Here is a 24,221-nt window from a genome sequence, read left to right as displayed (position 1 = left end):
GCTTGATAAAGGCTGATAAACAGAAAAACAACAGGACACAGTATAATGATTAGAGAGCCTCACCAAAAGAATAGGGTCACAGATATAATTTCCACATCGACCAGTTTGGCAATCAATAAAGACTATAAAGACTATAACGCTGGTGTTTTTCATAGATTTTTTTCATCCCATTTTTAGTAAATGGTGACCACTGTGAATGTGTTCTGAATATGATGCTATTTCAATTAAGGTCCACATGGAGCCTTGATTGGATTTTAAATTAACAAAACACTGGCTACCATAGTGGAATGATGTTTACTCAATAACAGTTACATCAACAAAGCTGATTACACCTGCACAGTGCAACATAATAGAAGGTCTGTTTGGAAATGGCAGCCCAATGGGGACATCTCTTTATTTTCAAACCTTAAGTCGAATAAAGGCAATGGACTGCAAAAGGACATTTGACTTTTTGAAGATTTCTCTGAGGCTTGAACATCAGGATAAAGAAGATTTTTTATTTCAGTTAAACAGAAAAAGAACTCCAGGTTGACATAGAGGAGAGTACAGAGGTCTCTGCTAAGGCCGACTTTTGTTGTTTGACCTATTGCCATTTTTAGTGTAAGGAGAAAAGACACTGAGGAAAACATTATTCAGAAATCACCACCATGAAATAGTGACATTATGGTGGTGGGGGACTTCACATGTATCTGTGACCCTGGGAGCTGTATTAGAGGAATAAAAGCTCCTGGTAGGGGGCTCCTCCCCTGGTGTTCAGTTAGATAAGACGAGGTAAGCAGTGGGTTGAGCTTGAAGACAGAGCTCTCAAGATACAACATGATCTGCATTCCAACTATCTGTGTTTTTCAGTGTTTGTTACAATATGAAAAGAACAATTCCTAGGAAGTCTTCCTGTTTTGGTATCTTTAAAGGTCCTGCACATTTTTTGTCAAGTTCTACCCAGAGATACAGATTGGGCTGCCAAGAGCAACACAGATAATAGAATAAAACAAGTTTATACTGCAATGTTTTTTTCTATAGTAGCAAGCAAAACACATTTAACATTGATACACAGGTGAAAAGCAAGTAAAACTAATTTAAAGGGGATATATCATGCTGTTTGTGATTTTTTTTTGTTATTTTTATACTGTTACAGCGTCCAATGTCTATGTTAAACATGGTCAAAGCTCCAAAACTTGAGGAGAATGTATGAAAAATGCTCCCTGCAAGTCAAAAGCAAGGACTTCAGCCTGCTCTGAACCTCTACTTTCTTCTTGTGATGGCATCAGATTATTTGCACATGCCAACAAACTTCTGTCCAGTTCAAAGTCTTTGCTGCTAAGGTTGATCCATGAGTTGTTCTCAATGTCCACTTGCATATTTTGGGTCAGATTTGGGCTCGAACATGTACGGATGTACTTGAGAAGTTTCCATTTCAAGTAAAGAACGAGAAAAAGAAGTGAAATCCTCCTGCTAATGTTTGTTTACGTAGCCTCCAGAGCTGCCAGAAGCCTCCTTAGGGGAAGCCTCCTGAAGCTGGCCAATCAGAACAGAGTGGGCTCATTGGGAGGGGGGCCTCAAAGAGACAGGAGCTAAAATGGCCTGTTTCAGACCGAGGCTGAAATTAGGGCTGCGTAAGATAAATGAGCACATTTGAATTGTAAATCATGCAAAGACAGTCTATAACAGTAGACCCCCAGAATATAAACATAAACCTGAAAATGCACATGATACATCCCCTTTAAGATCTATTCAGAGGTAAAGGCTCCACATATAGGAGCTCAAAGAAAGAAATTCTGTCCACACCTATGACATGACACCACAGGAAGATGACTGATGGTTCATGGATTGAGTTTTTCACTGACATGATTGCTAAACAAGACCGTAACATACTGCCTCAAATAGTTCTGAAGGAAAGCATTTGTAAAAGCAAAGAGCTCTGTTCCTAAAATGTGGACCATTTATGAGTCCACATCAAACATAATTTCAATCCCATCGCTTCTTGGAGTTGACAATTGCTTTCCTGGAGAGTCCGATTAATAGTATTAAGTTATTAAGTGCAGGTAATTGTGGTTGGAGTGTGTTTAATTACTGTAATGACATGACATATAACATTAAAAAAAAAAACAAGTGCCCCAAAGCTGTCTTTGGTTGTCATGTTCCAATCATCTGGACGGACACAGACCTTTCATCATCTTTCCCATGTAGTAAATTATGCAAAACCTGCTGGGCTTTATTTTTAGAGATACAAAGTTGGGTATATTTTTTATTGTGCACTTTTCAGTGGATGGCATGGATTCTCAGCATGGATGTTGGATCTCAAACTGCTGTCACAAGTGGGAGAGTCAAGGAGCATGAGCCGACAGAAAATTTTTAAACTTAACTGTGAGGAGAAAATTCACAAAACTTGATGGGTATGGCCAAAAAACAAAACCTGACAGTTTGATTTCCTCTGACTGGTTTTGGTTTTAACATTTAGGACTTTGCAATTTAGTATAGATGGCAAATTTAAGCTATAATTATGTCAACAATTAGGCCATGCATGTCCTTTTTATCTTTATATAAATCAAGTCTGACAAACCGACGGCCAGCTAAATTCATAGCTGTACAAATAAAATACTTTTGATTCAAAGTCCCTGACAAAATGCATTTAATATAATGTAAAGTGATCTGATTCCTAATACAACTTTAATTTAATTTGTACACCTGATGGAGTTCGTGGGATAAACTGCATAGAAAATACTTCAGATGAAAAAAGAAAAAGAAAAAACTGCACAGCACTACAACAGTTACTCATGGCACACATGCTACTGGTATTTATGAAGTATGTATGTATGTAAGCTACAGTATCTTGCAAAAACATCAAATAAACATAAGAGATTTAATCAAAACTCATAATTCATGCAAGTATACTCACCTTTTATTTGTGCTGTATATACACATTGTGTTGGGTTTAACATGAATTTGACAATGTTGATGTGATGGCATTTCTCCAGTGTCTTCAGTACTTACATTTCTCCCAAACCCTGGATTATTCAGTGTCATGTGAACATAATCATAATCTACACATTACAGCCTCTGCAAAATTGTAAATCAAATTGAAAACAGCTAAACTCAACATACAATGTAATTTTGGAGAGGTCTGTGTTTCCACCCCTGCCTGCTAAAACCACACAAATTGTGGCTTTTATACACTCTCTGTAATGTTTATGGACCAAACTTAGAGTCAGATTGTCCTGTGTGCAGAGGCAGACTACTTAACCCATACAATTACTGTTTATTTTTCATTAAGGAGTGGCATGAATTAATAATAAGTGTGCATGAACAACTAAATTTAGAGCACCAGTTATTATTATTTTCTCTCCCTGGGCTCTACACCAGTGGAGCAGGACTAAATAGTCTGTCTAAATATTTTCTCTTTTGGAAACAGTGATGGCATTTAATTATTAATGTAATGCATTTTTCATCACTTTTTACTCTTTTTAAACTGAGTTTTTATTATATTATATTCAGTGCACTATTTATTATATTTTCTATCCTTTTTAAGTTCAAGAATTGGCAGATGAATCCTTTTACCTTCAGAAACAAATACAGCTTCATTATCTCTTCTGTTCTTTTGTGTGAAGGACTGTGGCGGCGCAGCACAGCAGGTAAACTTTAGCAAGTCAGCAGGAGGCATGACTGAAGGTTTTGCTCATTTTCTCATTTTCTTTCCTCATGTTCTCTTATATTTCAACATCACTCCAGATACTCAACAAGGCTTTCGCTATTTTTCTTTTGTCGTGATGATATAGTAGCTGCTGTCAGTGTCTGTGTCAGTGTATGACTTTAATGTTTTAATATGCAGGGAAAAAAAATTAATTAGATAATTAGTGAAGCTAAAATTTCAGCTTTAGCTTTGTTTTCTTACAAGCAAAAGCATATAATTTTCTAAAGTTTATAACATGATATTATTGTGGTACACCTCTGATGAAAAATGTGATTGTTAAGAGGGAATATGCCTGAGAGGTTTACTTAAATAGTGAATTTCCCAATCACACTATAATTGCCCATTCGATAGCATTTGTTTTGTCATGTTGGTTACAAAACTAAATGTGTACCCTGCAGGATGCCAGTCTTGAACACCCACATCCAGAATTATTAGTGCTGAAGAATTGGTGAATATAGTTGGTTGTATTTTATAAACTTTTTGTTGCTTCTTTTGTTTGTCAGGGAGAAGCTTCACTATTATGCATTCAGTAGTGCATCCTCCCCTGACCTCACCTCCTCCACAAACACATCCCAATCAACTAGTAGGAGTCAGTCAGTCATGACCCCTCACTTGTTTCCCGCCAGCAAACACTGACAACTGTATTTGATTATGCATAATCTGTTGCTGTGTGGAGTGTTTTTACACTACCTGCCCCAGTTTCTTTTAATAAATATGAAATAATGATTTTTTACAAATGTCAACTGTTGACTATGCTACTATTTATGCTATAAACTCTGTTTGCTGCCCTAAATACTAAATGCTGGGAGAATCTGTACAGGGAAAATCCCTTGGTGCACAGGAAGCTATGTTAAGTGTTTTGTACTATTTACATCATATAGGGACTATTGCATGAAGCAGTGATTGCCACCATGACTTAAAATACAAACAAAGGAAAGGGGGAAATCCATATCACTGCCTATCCAATGACACCCATATGTTATCTTCAAGAGTGGTTATAAAACGTTGTATTTATGAGCAACAATTCAGCAAAAATTATCCTTAAATTTGCAGTTCAAAGTTTATTTGCAGAACAGTACTTACGGCAAACATTGGACTTGGTCCCAGTGTTATAGTTGGGCATTCCAAAATACTTGTCAAAAAGATGGGGCCATCCATTATTATCCCCTGGAAAAAGAAAACAAGACAGACGGAAACACAGATTACAACCAATTTATCCTTCAAACCAAACATCTTTTATAAGGAGGTAGTTCAAATGTTCCATTTTGTCAGACAACAGGACAGACAGGTCCTCTCGCTCTTGCACATGCAGGAATACTAGAAGTTGTGGATGACATCCAAAATAGTACACACTCATTGTTGCATTAAAGGGCCAAAGATTAACGTGCTGTACAGGAAAGGATTTTTTTGTGATTTTGGACAAGTTTGTGGGTGCAGCTCAGACAGCCAAAGCCATGAAGTTGCTCTTTGCGCTTGTGTTTTTCACTTGTGCGCCAAAGTGGCTGGTGGATTCTAAATTTTACCGGCCACCATTTTGTAATCACACTTTTTTGTGTAACTAACTTTTGTTTAACTTTTGTCGAAAAACAAAACAACTAATACACATTTTTCCCATAAAAAGTATTAATTTAATATTTACTCACTTATGGTTATCCATTTTTAATTCTCTGTCCCTCACACACACACACAAACACTGCAGCCGTTTTCTCCGAGGGGACTTTCCTTGTATGATGCAGATCATCTCCTTGTGGCATTTGGAGGCTTTGTTGTCCTTGATAGCCACCGATCGAAAACGGACGGTTTTCAGCTGATCGGCCATGACCGGTGACTGGCTCCCATCAGTCTCATATATCTGAATTTGTCTGTGAAATTTACATACCTGTAGCAAATAGCTGAACGTTGGCTCATGTCGCACACACAGGGGCACAGACAGTAACATCTCAGTCACACACATGCTAAAACTAAATGATATGAACTGTTGCAGAGACTGGTAACATTACAGCACGTCGGCAACTGTGGCTGGTAGGTTCACAAATTCACTGGCATTTGGCCGGTGTTAATTTCCGTCCCTGCATTACAATAATTGTTGGTGTATCATCTGACGTCCACGCTGCTCAGCCTGCTGTGACATGGGAAACATCAGCTCATCACTGGCTGCCAGGTCAACTGGCGCAAACACAAATAGAAATAATAATAGTGTTGATCACATGCACAAGTGATGTATACAGCTGCCAAGTTAGTGCCAGATTCTAAAAATGCAGAAAAATGATGAGTCTTGCAACAAGTAAACAAGGACAAACAGTGACCTGACTTCCGACAAAACAATTATTACACTGCACTGATAGAGCAACTTACAAAGTTTAAATGAAATACCATCCACCCACATACGAACTGAGCAGTTATAGCCACAGAAAGCCCTCCTGCTAATGCACACTAACAAGAGAAAAGAATTAGACATACTGTCTATAAACAATACTCTAAACTCCTTAATGGGCGACATTCATTAAATTGCAGTATTTTAACTATTTTACATTTGGCAGTTTGTTGCCTGTTGTGTAAATGTAGAGGAGGCGTGTAGGCTTATGTTTAAGCTCTATTTTTATGGTATGGCTGTAGGGATAGTAATGGTCTGTTTTTTGGTCCGCCAATTTCACTTTAGTTCAGGTTTATATGCTAGCTGGAGCTGCAACGATTAGTCGATTAATTGCCGACTATTAAATTAATTGCCAGCTATTTCGATAATTGATTTGTAATTTTCAGCCATTTTTTAATTAAAAAATATCCAAATTATCTGATTCCAGCTTCTCAAATGTGAATATTTTCTGGTTTCTTTAGTCTTCTATGACAGTAAACTGAATATTTTTGGGTTGTGGACAAAACAAGACATTTAAAAGACATAACCTTGGGCTCTGGGAAACAGTGATTGACAATTTTTCACCAAACAACTAATCGATTAACCAAGAAAATAATTGACAGATTAACGAATAATTATAATGAAAATAAACAAAAATTGCAGCCCTAAAACTGGCTTTTTTCCAGAGCTTTCAAATGTATTTCATTGTCTTCCATCTTTGAAAGCTTTTAAGTAGGTAGCTCCAAGGTCACTAATGAAATTTCACTTTTCTTGTTTTGTCTGATCAACAGTCCAAATCCCAAAGATATTCAGTCAAATCTTCACATTAGAGGAACTCAAATTATAGTTATTACATTGAACAATGTCAGACAATTACTTAAATTAATTAACAACCACTTTCCTAACTGTCAGATCATTGTTAGATCCAAATTGTATAATAACTATGCAGATGTTCCAACATCCTGCAGAGAATAACAATTTCAGATTTGAGGTGTGCTACTCCTGGGACTGTTAGGAAGGAACTCAGCATCCACTTCAGTTCTTACAGTATGAGGCTTTGATGCAGTGTTTGAGGAGGTCAGACCAAAAACCCTTTATCCTGTTCCGGCAGGCTCACTCGCCACAGATCCAACTGTTTTCCTGTTACTGTTTCTCAGGTAGTGGTTATTTCGTCTTTTCTACCAGCCTTTTGTGTTTAAAAATCAATCGATAAAGCTCCATTTCAACCAAAAGTTCCAGGTATATTGGAACCAGAGGAACTAATCCCAGGAACTATTAGTGCTTTCTTTTCAATGTAGGGACCTCTGCTACTGCTTCAAAGAACACACACAGACAACTTCTTCCTGATGACATTTATTCATAGCTAAATGTCTATCAATAACTGAATAAATGAAGCATTAATAAGGAGCACATAATGAAGAAAAGACTGAAAGAAATGAATAAAAGATCTTTAAATAGTGAGATAAACCTTCACTCAATGGGCAATAGTGAAGTGAAGTACTGTATGTGACTCAGAGTTATCAGAAAACAGCGGGACATTAGAAGAAATAGTCAGTTCTCTACGGGAATTATTTCTTATTTGACATCAACTCTGAATCACAGAAAGATGTGGATTATGCCTACTTGTAATTAAGTGTCGTGCAGCAATTAGTCGGATTTATCTTGTTCTGAAGTTGGTATGCAGGGTTGAGTCTGCTGGTGCAGCCTACCAGCGAGGTGCAGGCCTGCTAGCCTGCAGGGCTACACCATGAAGGTGCCTCTGGGGCCGGCTACGCTCCCAGGCAACTAAGCAGATGTGGTGGTTCGCTGAGCAACAAGGGCCCAACAGCTGGCCCCCCTCACGGTCCCTGAGGCAGTTAGATGTGGGTCGGCAGTCAGATGTGGGCTGCCTGTACGGTCTCTGTGATTTCTGGTGATTTGTGGCTGAAGTTACACTAACTTTCTGGACTAATTCTGTTGGCCGGATGACAAAACTTCAAAAACACTATTAAAATGCAAGATGTATTACAGTACAAATTTATAAAAAGACAAAAAGAAGCAGTTTCTTCAGTTGATACTGAAGTGCACAGAGGCTTGTTTCAGAAAAAGGTTAAAATGTGCGTACACTTTAGGTGAGGAAACAGAACAATCTCGTGACTCTTAGGGAATACATTTTTGAGTTTTACACACTCAATCAGTCGTGATTCTAACATAAATTGTAGGTAATAGTGTGTTACATAAAATATTCAGAAAACACATGGTTTGGCAGCAGCTCTTATTCCAGCTTGCGATTCATGACTAATTACCTGTTAAGATGATTTCAAATACTGCTAATAGATGCAAAGACTTAGACAACGCTAAGTTGGTTACATAATACAAATAAAAGAAAAACAAATGCAGTCTTATACACACGACATTCTAACATGCAGTATCAATTGCCCTCAGACATTATACATTAGAGTCCCTGGGCTTTTACAGTCTCTTTGAGCTTTTTGATCTGATTCTAATGGCAGGGGTCCAGCTGTGTGCTGCATTGGTGTGTGTGTTTGTTTGTTTGTGCATGTGTGTGTGTGTGTGTGTGTGTGTGTGTGTAGACAGAGACAGGGGGGGGGGGGGGGGGGGGTGTGTGTATTCAGCTCATCTCCAGCTCAAGTCATTTTAGTGTCTTAGCATCCTGTTATTAATTCTTTATCTTTATCAGGCCATCTGTCTCCTAAAGGGTTTTTGGAGCCCAGTGTTTGGTCTGGCCAGCGTCAACGCTTTCTATTCTATGAGACTGTGAGAGATGAATGGGCCGATCTGAAAGTCTAGAAAAATACTCAACTTGTCTCTTTGTGGAATTAAAGAAAGGATTTTTCCCTTTGGAATTCAAAAATAAACAAAATTGTCCTCCCTACACCACCACATCTGAGGAACCAGGTAAATCATGCAAATTAGACCCATGAGGGAGCAGCTGTGCATGAAACATAGCATTCATACATAAGGAAAAAAACAACACAGATCCATCCTGTTGTTCTTTGTATTTACTGATGGGAGAAATGCAGAAGAGGAAACTGAATCTGAGACTAAGAGTGTCTGTCTCCGCAGTAAATCATCTGCTGAGTGTTTGATAGTTATTTATTTCTGCTTTAGAACATAACTGCCATGAAACAATCAGAAAATAACGTTTAATTTCTCTCATTCAATTCTCTCGCTTTTGATCTTGCTACTGCCACTCCCTCTCTTCATTTACTCTCTAGCACCCTCGACCCTCTCTCTCTCTATGTCACTTGTGCTCTCAGCTTAGTGTCTCTGTCTCTTACACTACACAAGTTGAAGCAGCTACGGTGTCTGTATTTGACCATTCAGCTATGGTCACTCCTGCAAACCATGCACCCCCCCCCCCCCACAAACATAAAACATTCACTAGATTCGTGCTCATGGTGGGTGACATACAAAGAAATCACCCCCTGAAAACACCCCCCTGCAACAAAGCACAATCAGGCAGTATTGATTTAAGGCACAGCCCTTGGACAAAACTCCATTCCTCTATAGGTATATAGAGTCCACATGATCCGCATGCCAATTGTGCCATTGTGCCCACATAGTGAAGTTCACATGTCGAAATGCTTTCTGTTTACAATGGAGTGTAATTGGAATGTGGCTCATGTGGACTCTTCAATTATGTGACCTTAGAGTAGAAAGTTCTGTCTACACCATCTACAGATAGGGCCTTTAAAATCAATAGTGAGTGTCTTTTGGCTGAATGAACATTCGACATGTTGCCATTTGAAATTTGTACTATTATATCCAGTATGTGGTAGGTGAACCTCAATAACACATGAAATGTGGTGATTTTTTTTTCTTTTAATCTTCTTATTTTGCATGAGGGTTTTGTGGTTTAAGTGAAGTGGAGCACAAAGTGTATAAGAATATTTGAATATGAAATACCTAATAAGGAACAGTAGGAGCCCCGACGTCCCCTGAAACTTTCCAAGTGCTTTGGTTTGACTTCAGCATGAATTTAATAGCTCTTGAATATACAAACCAGACTTGAGGTCACACTACCGGCTCTGTGTATTAAGGGCTGAGGTCTGAATGCTAACTTGCTCACTATGGCAATGCTAAAATGCTGATGATTGGCAGCTGTAATGTTTACCATGTTCACCCTCTTAGTTTAGCATGCTAACATTTGCTAATTAGCACAAAACACCGAGCAAAGCTGAGGCTGATGGGAATGGCATTAGTTTTGCAAGTATTTGGTCATGAAGCAGTATTGGACAAATTAAAATTGTGACGCGATGATGGTTTTAGATGGAAAGTAAAGGGATCACCAAAGTAATTAGAATCAATCAATGGGGGCGTTAATAGAAAACAGAGATAGCAGGCTTCTCATTTTTGCCGACCGCTGGTTTAAAAGACAGATATCACTGGTTGCAGATTAGATCAGCGACGGCTAATTAATTCTGTAACAGCTAAAATGAAAAAGGTTTGTCTGTTCTCTAGTTAAGTTATCTCACACAAAGATTGTGAATGAGAAGTCACATAAATCTCTACCACAGTGGATTGCAGCCTCACAGAGTGGCGACTGATGTTCTAGCTGATCACCTCATGTCAATTTAAGAACCTCCCAGTGAAACTTTCATTTCTATCATATCAGCATTTTAATCTGATCAGTTTAATAGTTCTGAATCAAGACTCAGTATTCAGAGTAAGTGGCTAGGTGAAGCACAGAGGGCTATAGCTGCTGATAAAATGTGACAGATACATATAATTAACATTTAATAATGTATATTAAGCCGCTCATCTAATTTTCAGGTTGTAGATACAGGTTGTAACCATTAATTAGGCTGCCACTAAAACTGTTGTGTTTCTGTCAATAAAAGATGATTAGTTATTTTATACTTTGGTTACTTGCAAATTCTGAAAGGTAAATCTAAAAGATGCAATAAGGGATTTAATACTGGATTTAAATATGATGAAATGGTATCAAACTCCATCCCTATGGTGAGCCAAATTTTATGACAATCCATCCAATAGTTGAGATGTTGAGATATTTAAGCCTCATTTGATTCTTGTTTTTGAAGATTCTGGGCAGATTCTACATGCAGAAACTCAGGAAAAAATAGAGTCATGGCAACAAAATTAGGACATGAGTTGACGAGATGTCATTGACCTGAATTCTATGTCTGGCTCTGCACCCAAGTAAGTAAGACTGTGTTGTTTTTGAACTAAATAGGGCCAGGCTTTTTAGTACATGTGACATACAAATTTATTAGTAAGTTATGTTGAAGCTTTGTGTCTGCTTTGTTGGATACATCACCATAGACCGGATATCAACAATATCACTCGCACTTTACAGGTTCACTGTAAACACAAAACAGGAACATCCTTCTCCTCTCAGTGAATATTTATCATCAGCAACATGGGAATTTAGTAATCCCAAACCCCGCATATTATTGTGTGGGGATTTATGCTCCATTTAAGCTTCCACCTTGCAGCACAGCTCAGTGTGTTTAGTGGGGGTTACTGTAGCGTATGTAGCACTGCCTGCAGCATAATGCCTTTTTAACCTGAATTCATAGTGTTCATAGTGTTTCATAGTACATCTTTAAAACTTTTTTTCTGCAAAGATTCTAACTGTATACTCTTAAAACATGATTTGCCACCCATAACTGTGTGTATAGTATATTCATTAAGCTGCTGTAGAATTACCATGGAACCTCAGGTGAATTAAGGATTCAGTCCCCAAATCTGTGCAATGCCCTACATTTGTACAAAATAAACAAAGTCTGTTTCAGTGAAATTTAACGACTTACTGATTGGAGCTTGGTCTTTCCTTAAATGGGTCTCTATGTTGAGTGGCTGGATGAGCCTCTTGAATTTGCAGCCATAATGCTATTGAAGCTTTTAATTATTTGCACTGCAGCCCCGTTAAAAATACAAAAACAGACCCCAAATTAGTGAGATGCTGATTAACACCGGGGTAATTTTATCTGAAGCCATCTTTGTGTTTGGATTTTTTCCAGGGGAATTTCTATTCATTGGAGAGTGGACAAATTGGCCCGAGGATTAACAACACAGATGAATTCTGTGATTATTAAAAATCACAGCAGGTCTCAAGGTCACATTAACACCATCCGACCAGAGCTAAAAGTAGGCTGAATTACACAGTACTGCAACTGTGATGAGTGGGTCACTGTATTGTTTCTATCAGGCGTTCAAGAAACACATACAAGGATGCGCGTCACAAGCTCGAGGCAAAGAGGGTGGTAACAGTTGGTGGCGGTAAAAAGATAGCAATTAACCAATAAAAGAGGAGAAAGACAAGACAAGCGCTGATCAAAACAAACAAAAAGGCTTTTCTAATGTTTTGTAAAAAGGTACAAATCACATTAGATGTGTTTGTTTGGCCTTAAGGATGCACAGATGTGTTTTGGAGAGACACACTGAATGTTAATAAAGCTGTTTGTTTATAATAAAAACTTCACAGAGTACCTTTAAAGCATGCACATGCATAAAATGTTGGGTTGGCAATATGGATCCCTGTCAAAAAACAAGAGATCTTCTATGTTTATGTTATGCATCCTAGTTCATTTTGCTATTATTAGTAGTACAGTAGTCTGTTTATAATGAAAACTCCATAGTGTACCTTTAAAGCTCTCAGATGTACGTCACTATGGATAAAAGCATCTGCTGTATGAAACTGTGCATGCATAAAATGTCAGGTTGGGAATTTGGATCCCCGTGAAAAAACAAGCGATCTGCTATGTTTATCGACTGTTTATGTTATGCATCCTAGTTTATTGTGTTATTATTGGCAGTCCATGTCTCTTATATTATTGATAAAAAACTGCTGAACATTGGTTAAACTCCAGTTTGCTTTTTAAAAACCATCTTAGTGACTTGTTTGCGATTCTCAGTCATCTATGGTCAAGTGTAGCTGGACTTGTGGTAGAGGCTTGAAAGAAGAAGAATCTACAAGTCCAGGCTTTTAGATACATCTTAGAGATTTAGTTACTTCAAAGATGTCAAAGAAGTCTTTTCATGGGGTGTTTCTATAACTCTATCCAGCCTTTGTATGCACAGAAGAAGACCAATCTGTGAATCTGTTCACTGTACAGTATTAACTGTAGAAACATACTAATAATGTGTAGCAGCGCTAACAATTTGCTGAAGTTTTTGATCAAAGCCATTGCAGTAAAAGTGCTGGGGCAGTGAAACCTTGCCCTCCCTCTGTCATTTAGATTTATGTTTAGCATTTTACTCTTCAGTTGGTAGCAGTACTTCAAAGGCGGTGGGAAGTCTCTCACACATTTGCCGCAGTTTGGGTGTGAAATGTAAATCTCAAAAAAAAAAAGTGCAGTTGCTGGGATTCCATCAGCTGTGATAAAAGCAGCTATGATAAAAAACCTAGTGCTCCTGGCACTAATTGATAAGCTTCCCATCAATGTGAGTGTGTTCCGAGACATACAGGACACACAAGTTTCAAACGCCGAGCAAATTGAGAGATACCCAGGGAACACTTTATCACAGAGGCCGAAAATTAAAAATGCAAAAGCCTCATTTTCAGATACAGGTTTCAGCCAGTGTATTATCTGTTCAAAGTGCTACTTCCAAAAGCACAATATTGTATGAACAACATTTGGAGATAATACCTTGCTGGGACTGCACTGTGAAATTGGTCTTTTTTAATTGTCATGCTAAGACAGTGTTTTGTTTACTTGATGATAATCTGCTTTAACACACTTGCACAGAGGAGGAAACTAGATGAGTAGACTGTTGCGGCTACCTACAGTAAGACATTCTTCTGTTTAGTCTGCATCACATTAAGTAAGCTGAATTAGAATTAGGCAAATTAATTGTGTTTTCACACATATGTTGAACCCTTTGTCAGTGTGTGCAAATAGATTCTCCTACAAATGCAAAATAGCTGGAAGGAAGAAATAAGAAGAAAGTGGCAGTTAAAATTTGGATAAAAAATCACTTTCAAAACACTTTCTAAAGCTAACCACTTAGGATCTTTCCCAGTGCTTGAATCCAAACTTATCTATGCCTACTGTAGAGTATTGAATTGTCACACACTGACTGATTCAGGAATCAAACCTGTGACCTTCTGGTTACATATTTCTTACCTACTTTAGATCTACAGTTATCATTGGATCTTTTGACATTTTCTCACACGGGGAATGGGTCAAATATGAGATATACTGCTGAAACGAAATGATGATACATCTATTCATCAATCAAACAAATTAATTGCCATCAATTTAGATAATTGAATAATAATTTAAGTAATTTATTGAGTGTCAAAACCTTTGTGAAGATTTGCTGCTTTTCTCTGTGTATATGATTATAAATATCTTTCAGATTTTGGACTGTTGGTTGGACAAAACATGCAATTTTCATGTTGGGCTATGGGAAATTGTGAGGGGCATTTTTTATTGTGTTCTGACATTTCAGAGACTAAACAATTCATAGATAACAAATATAGTTAAAACATTAATTAAAATAATTAGTTGCAGCTCTAACGCTACCAAACTTTTATCAAGTCTATCCTCTATTCTGCATCCAATCTATTATTAAATTAGAATATTGAGAATGATATATACTCCATCAGCTTGCCAGTTGGTTGAAAAGTTTAAGAAAACCCCTACTTCTGATGTCGGACACAGGAATGGGGCTGTGTCCGACAATTTCTGTAACTTTCTGAGTCCAAAAATCCAACATTCACACACACTTCATATGGTCATTGGCTAGACGTGCAGAGGTGAGAAAGGAGTCACACTTCATGTGAACAACCGGGTGTAACATTACGAATGCCTTCCAGGAGAGACGATCTGAAAACGTACATCGTTATCCTCATATTTAAACAATATCAAGTCTTCCCCTTCTCTATGACAGCAGGCTTTCACTCCGACTCCAGTGTGGCTCTTCAGAACATCTATATATAACACATTTTATTTTGGTTGGACATGTCCTACTTTTTGAGCATAAACCAGCCCCTACAGTAGATCACCCTCAGTTGGGTGATTATAACAGGCTGAATTTGGTCATTTGGTCTCATTTAGAGCTGCAACAATTAGTTTTAGTTTAGTTAGATTAGTTGATGGGCAGAAAATTAATCAGCAACTATTCTGACAATGGATTAATCATTTGAAGTAATTTTTAAGAAAAAATGTCAAAATTCTCCGATTCCAACTTCTCATTTTCTATGATAATAAACAAAATATCTTTCGATTATGGACTGTTGGTCAGGACAAAAGACAACATTTGAGGACATCACATTGGGCAGAAAACAGTGAACATAGGGGCTCCAGAGTGTGACCAAAAATCTGTCTAGTGCAACTAAATGTTTTCATTGGTCGCACCGGTGCGCCTGAAATTTCTCTACAGTGTTCAGCTACAGTGACCTGCTCGATGAAGAGCTGCAGACAACAGGCTCTTATTGCATCTTCAGCAAACAGTGCATCTCAGGTAACAGCTTATTTCACCTTGCCATGCTGTGGAAAAACACTTGCAGCGTGCCAACTCAGCTCAACTAACCATGGCTCAGTGCGACTACCCCTAAAATCACAGAAAAACCCTACAAGTTTAGACTTTGATACATATGGCACAGGGAAAAAAGTTTGTCACCGAATAGAAACAGATTATCTCGGACTACAGTGGATGTTATCTTATGTATAAAGACGCATTTCCTCTGCAGTTGACTTAAAGATTATTCCATTGTGAACTACTGCAATTTGTCAGCAAATAGACGTCATATTAGAAATGTGTGTCTTCAGGATGTTTAGACTGCACAGCCATCTGTTGTTCAGAGTCCCTGGAGGAGTTTACAGTCCGGTGACATTATACACAGGGCCACAGGGTGCAACAATTTTGTCTGAGGGGCATGGGCCAGCAGAGGGGGATATTCTGTAAGGAACCGGGAGCAGAGCACACTTTTGTTTGAGTTATTTGAGTTTGATTTATTTCTTTAAGTTTGTCAGGCACTTTATCTGCACATTTATTCCTGTTTACAATCATTTACATAATGTGTTAAGAAGTTACCAATGTTTATGGGAACTGACAAAAAAAGGTAACCCTTAAAATGTATTATTGCAGCGCCAAAAGGCATGGTGAAAAATTTTGGGTGCACCTAAATGATGTTTCAACCTACAACTCGTACTACGTTTTTCTCCACTTTTGGATCTTCAGAGGAACAATACGAACACCAACTTTTAAAAACACACTAACTTGCATGTAAGGATTACTTCTTCAAAAGCAGTCAATGCTCCATCTGTCTGTTTAAACCTCAGAGCAATTTTACTACAATGATTAATAATTCCCTGTATAATTAAACATGTTCTGAATGAGCACAGCGGCCCCGAAGTTATGAGTATCTGGCTTGAGATTAGGTTTATGAGTGCATTTCCCACTTGTACTGGAGTTTGGCACTTGACATTATGAAGCTCTTGCAGAAAATTGATGCTCCAGCATATCACTAGCTTGTCTGGCAAACTGAAAGACCCTCTAATTACAAAGAGCGTAGACAGACAGCATGCAGCACTTGGAAGCTAGGCCTGCACATTCATGAGCACAGTGCAATGATGCCGATATTATGTAGATTTGCTACAAGTAGAGATTGTTCATTCTTTAAAGGAGTGAGCATGTAATTTGTGATAAGCTGTGACCTACACTATTTCGGCTCTATGAAACTGAAAGTCTGACATGAGGAAAAGCCTGGGACTCAGGCTTGAGCGTGCTACAGATTGGGGATGTCATTTACCTCTTTTCGATTCCCTTGTCCTCCCCTGATGGTTTTTGATCACGCATGATTTTAGAACACTGTCACGGCTAATTGGATTCAAGTATTTCCTGGTGATTGACGATGCCTTTGAAGCACCTCTCCCTTTAATGATTATCGCTCGTTTGATCATGATATGTCAGCTTCCTGGACTGAGTATTGATTTTCATATTGGTTGGTTTTGTCATTAATGACTCTTCATCTATCTCTGTGTCTTGGTTATAAAGTTGTTTTAAAGAACACTTTATGGAAACTACTATGCATACCAAAATGATAAATAGATCGTCATATTTAAATTTAGGGCAATGAGTATATTGAGAGCTGGGTGCATTATTGAAGCTGGTGGTAGGTTTCACAGAGCCACATTTTGTAACAAATTACATGTTTGTGGGATGATGCATTTTTATTTTGTTCCAAAAACACCTTAGATGCAATCCAATTCAGCACCACAACAAAGTAGTGTACTATTGTATACAGAGATTAAACAGTATCCCCAAGAGTAAAAAATAAATGTTGAAGAGGTAGGGCAAAGAATATTTTTAGACATATTTCACAACAGTTTTAAAATTTCATTTTGGGATTGAAATATTTTAAATATTCATGTAGTGTTACATAATATTATTCTGTGTGTGTGACCAAAAATTAGACAATATTTAAAATGCATATATGCAAGTTATAATGAAAAAAAGCACATTTTTGGGTGTTTCATGTTACAATGCTCAAATTTTTTGAATTTTCCAAAACAAATGGTAGTAAATAGTAATGCACCTCAACTTTAGGAGTGATGTTTTTTATTCTCTTTTACCAAAAAAGTTGAATATTTAATTACACATTTGTTAGGTGTTGGTCTAACCGACTGAAAGCAGCATTGGGCATGAGTCCAGGGATCCATGATACATGACTAGTCAGTGAGTTGTTGAACTTTTAAAAAAAGACATCAGTCATTGACTTGTATTTTGTCTGTGTTATCCTGGTTCTGTCAGAAGTTTGGAAAATAAAGTTAGGATTCAGTGTCCATGAGGATTTTCAGTCATCCAGGTCATCTTTAGAAGAGATAAATCCGTAAAGAGTAGACTGTTAGGGGGGTTCCATTAAATCCTCTGTGGGTTGTTTATACCTTTGTGTCACGCATAAGCTCACCTGTGAGTTACTGATGATCTCATGAGATGGGAACATTTTTTTTACCTTAATGTGATATATTTCCTGTTAAAACAGGACAGAGAATAATCAATCTTAAGTGTAAAACCAGTGTTTACACCTTGAAGAGAGAAAGGAAGTTTGATTTGATAGGACAGATAGAGAGGGGGGATGACTTTGATGGATGGACTTATTTAGATCCACTGGAGCAGCATGAGGTCACCAGTTTTGCAGTGTTTTGGTCACAGGGCTTGATACTTTCCAGATATACATAGCACCATCAAAGTGCAAACTATCATGGAACACATTAACTCAACACACGCTAAAATCAAATTAAATTATCAAGACGACACAAAAGACAATAGGCTTGTTTTTTGGAGTGCACACCAGAGAGGATGGAAGCCTGGCTACTGAAATGTACAGGAATATGACTCACACCAATCAGTATTTCCTTTTTTGACTCTCACCACCCACTAAACAACAAGCTGAGGGTTACTGGAACCCTTTTACTATCTTCCCTAAAGCTGGAGGGAGTCCAAACAAGGCAGACTGAGGAGAAAAACAGAGAAGATAACCCTAACCCTTAACCCCAGCCCTAAACGCATCCACTCTAAAGACATCCAACCCCCTAAAAATACACACTAATGTAACAGGAGTGCACAGAACTAATCTTTATGGAGATAAAGCAACCTGAAGTGACCTGAACCTGAACCTGAAGTGCAAGTGAATGGCCCTGAACTGTACCTGTCATACTTCTTGTATCTCAGTTCCTTTAATCAGTAACACAACAGCTACATTACTTCAACTGGCAGAAAAAATACACATATTCCTATACAATGTTGCTATGGTTGTCGCTTTATTATGTAATGCATGAAGCGTAACTTTCACCATCAAGTCGATAATTTCATTGGAGAAGGCAAAAGACAAACTATGGCCAAAGTTTTAATTTTGTTTTTTTGGTGTCATTTTTCAATCTGTTTCTGAATCTTAAACTTTCCATTTCTGCCAGTCACACATGATTAAGACCTCACACTTCTCAAAACTAGCCACATCCAAGGGAGGATTTAGCTTTTCACAATTAGTCATTGTTGACACTCCATCTAGTGATTATTTTCAGACAGCATTAATGAGATGGGCAGAAAACCTTGGATGTGATTCCACGGTTTGATAAACCGTGGAAGTGAAATTATCACAATTTCACTGAGTCACTTTGAACTCTGCCTTCAAAGGCAGATTAATGTGCGACTCATTATATTATTGTGATGATAGACATAAGTTAAATAGCACAAACAGACTGATGCTCAATCAAACGAATAACCGAAAAAACTGAATGAATCATTGCAGTTCAGAGATCAACAACCACAGTGATACAAAAGGAGGAAGAAGGGGCAAACACTGTGGGACCACTGTGATGTAACCTGCACACTATTTGAAGTCAAACTCAAAGAGTTAACATCACACGCCTACAGATACACAGTCAGGACTTAGAGGAAAAAACTAATTTCACTTCTTACTGATAACAATCCTCCTTTCAACCATCTGTTGGTGCCTTAAATGAGGTAGAATTAGGCTACATGCTCCTCTGTGGACTGGAGCACTTTGTTGTGAATATGGTAAAATGAACACACTCCAGATCTATCAAAATAATACAAAAATATGATTTCAAACAATAGGTGTGACCTCCATTGCTTTTGGCAACATCACAAACAGACCTGAATTACAATTACACAGCAATCCTCAATCCTCAATCCAGGTTCTCATGACCTGGCGCCCCTGCTGGTTTTCATTCTAGTTATTTAATCAGGTACTACATGAGATGCCAAGTAAATATAATTAAGTAGCTGGTTGGACAGAACAGCAGCGGTACTATGTATCCCACGGGCTACGACTGACAACCACTTCTTATCATAATTGCACCATCTTAACATTTCTAGCATACTAAGAACAGTTGTCTCAAGGGACGCCACCACAACACAAACAGATGATACGTCCAGCTTTATAGTGTAGTCAGGTTTAAACAGGCACAGAGCTACTCTATATGCACAATGCTCTGTAGAAGAAATGAGCCATAGAGAACGTAACTCACAGTGCAGGGGATTTAAACAACTTTCTGCCAGGGGCGAGTGGGAGCCTTTACATCTTTGATAACCCAAGACACTTCAAACTTTATCTAGGAAGAGCCTTTGCCTCTCCGTGCTCTATAATGTTAAATGCAAACTGATGTTACTGCCTGCAGGAGAAAGCATTTGTGATTGTTACACTGGCACAAAGTGACCTGAAACAGTTGGGTGCATCAATTCTCATAAAATATGTCATCCACTTTAATGCAAATGTGGTCCTTTGATTTTCATTTCAAAATTACAAGAACTGCACAATGGGCAACTGTGTGGAACCATGGAAACTAATGCACAATAGACCTCAGAATGGCTTTCCTCACACTTCACCGAACCTGATCTTCTCTAGGAGGATTAGCCTTCTAAGACCGGTGTCACACTGGTGAACTGAGCCACTGGCATTAAGGTTTAGTTAAAAAAAGAATCAAATTCATTTTCAGCCTGGAACAATGAGCAGTGTGTATCTACTAAGATTGACTTAAAAAGCCTAGGTTTTTGCACTTAAGCCCTTTTCACAGATGCAGCTTGATCCACAAATGTTCCTGAAATATGTGTCAGTGTGAGTTATGTTTACTCTATAGAGCTGATGTGCCACAAAATGCTCTCTTAAAACTCCCCCTCCCTATAATCGTGATGCATTTGTGAGAAAAATATTTGAAACTCCTGGCACTCTAAAGTTGAGTGGCAAATTTCATTTTGCACAGATTTTGTTTGGTGCAGTACGTTTTCCAAAATGTCTAGAAAGTGGAAAGACTCAAGGAAGGAGTTAACTGATGACCATTCAAGCAGACAATGAAATAATTAGTCGGCACATTAAACACAAAATCTGGCCTCAGCTCACTTGTTTAAGACTGTCATGTCGTGTGTGAGCACATTCTTCACTAACTGTGATTGTATTAGGCAGCATTCAGGTGTGTAAATGTGTGTTAGAGTGTGAGTGTGAAGCAGGACATTCCTTTAAAAGAGAGCATTGACCTCCACAAATCTGCCCTGGTCTATACATAATAGAATAAACAGACAACAATAGACTAGATACTAATTACAGTAATTCAACTTCACATTAATTTAAGTGAATATCCAATGTTTGGTATGTTTTTCCTAGAAAACAAATCCTCTGTAATACAGGAAGGAATTCATTCTTTGTTTTATTCATTCTGATGATTTGAGTCTTTTGAAACAGCATAGTTTGAAACAAGCAGAAGAACTTGGTAGAGAAAGTTGGGCAGTTGTGTGGATTAAGCCAGATTTTGAACCCCAAATTGGTCGCCCCCCCTGACTAATTTTAGAGTCGGCCCCAGTTGTCTTTTGACGTGTTGTTTGAGGGGAGTCACAACACCTGATTGATTTCCTGAACAATCAACAATCTGGCTCTTGGACAATCAGTTGGATTTCTGGATTCTTATAAATTTTGGTCAGCTGTCTTGCAGTTTGAGTAGTTTCTAACTGATATATCCACATGGCTGCTGTCAAAATATCTGTTATAAACTGTAGCGAGATTGTTTTAATATCAATGGAGTAATATTTTACATGTTGTGGCTAAAACTGTTGTGACTTCTGCAATGGAAAACTGAACTTCACAGCAGAACAGAAAGATCATGTTCTGCATCTTCCAACCATCTATGGCTCCTTATTTTTCTTTTTTTCCTTCCTACTTTCTGCTCATTGTAGAATTGCACAAAGTAATGCTGTCTTTCTCTCTTTTGTTGACATTGTTGAAGACACAGTCGTCTTGTCTGAATAGATTTTATTAGACAAAATTGGTCACTGGACAAAACCGACTACGGGTTCCATGTTTACCTTCAGAGTGAGTGCCCACGTCGTAACTGGTTAACTGATCCGTACAGTATGAGCATAAAATGTGCAGGTTCTGGCTGTGCAGCAAGGCCGAATAAAATGATTAAGATTAATATGAATAGAAACACATATGTCTGCTCAGTTGACCAATAAAAGCCACAATGGCTGACAGACATACAGAAACTCAAAATGTATCAACATCATCAACAGAAAACCCAAGAAGGAGGAACTTAAGTGGCAACAGAAACTGAAAACACACACTGGCAACACACACTGGCTTCATTGGGGCTCTCTGCTTAAACACCAAAGGAGTGAGTGCTATCTATCAGGTTTTTCCATGGTTTTTGGGGTAGTTGCAAAATGTGCTAGCATACTGCAAGTGTTTTTTTTGCACACCATGGAAAGATAAAAGTTGTTGTTTACCTGCTGGAGGTATGCTGTTTACAGAAAATACACTGATACCCTGTAGCTCTCACTGTGGCTGTTTCTGCTTGTACTATTCCTCCTTGCAGTATTTATAACTGATTCACTGACCAAATAGCTCCAAACGTTTCCATATCTTGTTATGTAGACCTATTTTTAGAAGCTCTGCTAAGTCAGTAATAGACATGTTTCATTTCCTATATCTTCTTGACAATAACATGCTACCTTTAGTTTGTCAGTGGAATGCTTTTAATATGAAGCAGTGGGAGCAGGAAACGTTGGGTTTTCATCAGTAGTAACTTAAAACAGCTCTGATACACCTGGAAGCGTTCAAATAAACCAGATATCTGAAAGTACAAACAGAAACACAGGAGATAAAAAAAAAAAACTAAAATTCACTTAGAGGCTATAAAAGTACTGAGAGCTGAACACAGAGAGTCCTCTGGTCTCCAGCACCAGAGAGAAACAACAGATACTCCAAGGTGTGATTTTGGAGAATGTTTGTAATGTCATCATGTTTTTCTCAGCTCTGATTAATAATTAAGATTGCTGTTTTGTTTATGGTAGTTTTAGGGTCTGCTCTATCAATGGGGATAGACTTTGCCTGTGTGCATGTCATGGTTGGCTAACTAATGCTTAGTGAGAGCATCATATAAACCTTATTTTTCGTAATATTTACAGTTGGCTCAGTAGTTTTTTAATAACACTGGATAGAATAAGAACAGTGGCTGTCCTGCACTGTTGCAGTGTTTCCTTATCCAAATTGAATTTCTAAGTATAGCTGCTGTTTTACAGATTATAAAGAGATGAATTGTGCTTTTGGAATACACAAATACAACCAGCATGATTTGAGTTGAGTATGCGTGTGTGGGACAGAGAAAGAGAAGTGATATGGAGTTTGATTTTGGCTTCATACTTAAGGTAGCATTTGGACCAAAAAATGAATTTAGATGTCAGGCCAGCACAAACATTTGTGCTTAGAAAACCTTACCTGACACAGTAAATATAGTTTAAAGAAAAAAAAACGAAAACAAAACAGGCTTACCTGCTAATAATTCTCATGTTTTACAAGATATTTAAACACAAATCCTGTAAATATGGTTGTTTGATGATTACATTAAAAGTCCAAAACTGCCAAGACACTGTAATAAACATTAAAAAATCATGGTCAGGTCTTAATCAGTATTATAACGTAATGTATATACAGTACTGTACTGCTAATAGAGTAAATGACCCTGTCCTAGCTTAACAAGCTTAACAACTAAACCTAACATGATCTTTACAACAATCACTTCTGCTACAAGTGACACTGTGTTTCAGGGCAGTAATGACTGAGGGGGATATTTTTCAGGGTGTTTCATGTTGGAGTAAAACATTTTATCATTTATCAGTCAGTGGGTTTACATTAACCATTACATTTACATTAACATCTCATAGCAACTGAACATTAGATCACACTGGGCCAAAGTCGTTATTTAGAGACTGACTGTAAAAGGTTCCCATGAAGTGCAATTACAGACTTCACATTCCTATTTACATGGGGTTTTATGAAAACCAAGGACCAAATTCAGAGGCTGTTTTTGTTTGCATCATTGACTTTTCATTGTTTTGCAATATTAGAACAAAAGCACACTTAATTAAACAACAAGAGAAGTGACTTCAGTTAGAATATTATTTTAGCCTTTGTGATGTGACACTCCAGGGGGAATGCCTCTCTGTGGCTCTAGCGTTAAGCCGACACATGCAACTGAAACTAAGCAGGGCCCAAAAGGGACTGGAGCACACTGATTAATTCACAGCCTTTAATTGTGCAAACAGAGTAACGCTTCGACACTACTGTGTCTTCATCAGAGTCAGTGGACAAAAACATGAGGCAAACAGCAGCACGCATGTTGTTTATATGCTGAAATGGCCCTGTGCTCTGGTGTATGTTGGACAAACAAAAAGAACTTTAAAGACTTGCATATC

The 24,221-nt window shown here is 38.0% G+C and overlaps 1 protein-coding gene across 2 annotated transcripts in view; it reads right to left on the bottom strand.

Annotated features, from left to right (window-relative positions):
• Positions 1–24,221, bottom strand: part of rxfp1 (relaxin family peptide receptor 1) — a 75,766-nt gene that overhangs the window by 25,292 nt on the left and 26,253 nt on the right. For both annotated transcript variants that reach the window (XM_067599898.1, XM_067599899.1), the window contains exon 3: positions 4,772–4,855. In XM_067599898.1, the coding sequence (XP_067455999.1) occupies positions 4,772–4,855 (84 nt within the window). The remainder of the gene's footprint in view (positions 1–4,771; positions 4,856–24,221) is intronic.

The sequence above is a fragment of the Thunnus thynnus genome, chromosome 9, assembly GCF_963924715.1.
Source record: "Thunnus thynnus chromosome 9, fThuThy2.1, whole genome shotgun sequence".
Taxonomy (NCBI): Eukaryota; Metazoa; Chordata; class Actinopteri; order Scombriformes; family Scombridae; genus Thunnus; species Thunnus thynnus.
This window is presented reverse-complemented; position numbering and strand designations above follow the sequence as displayed.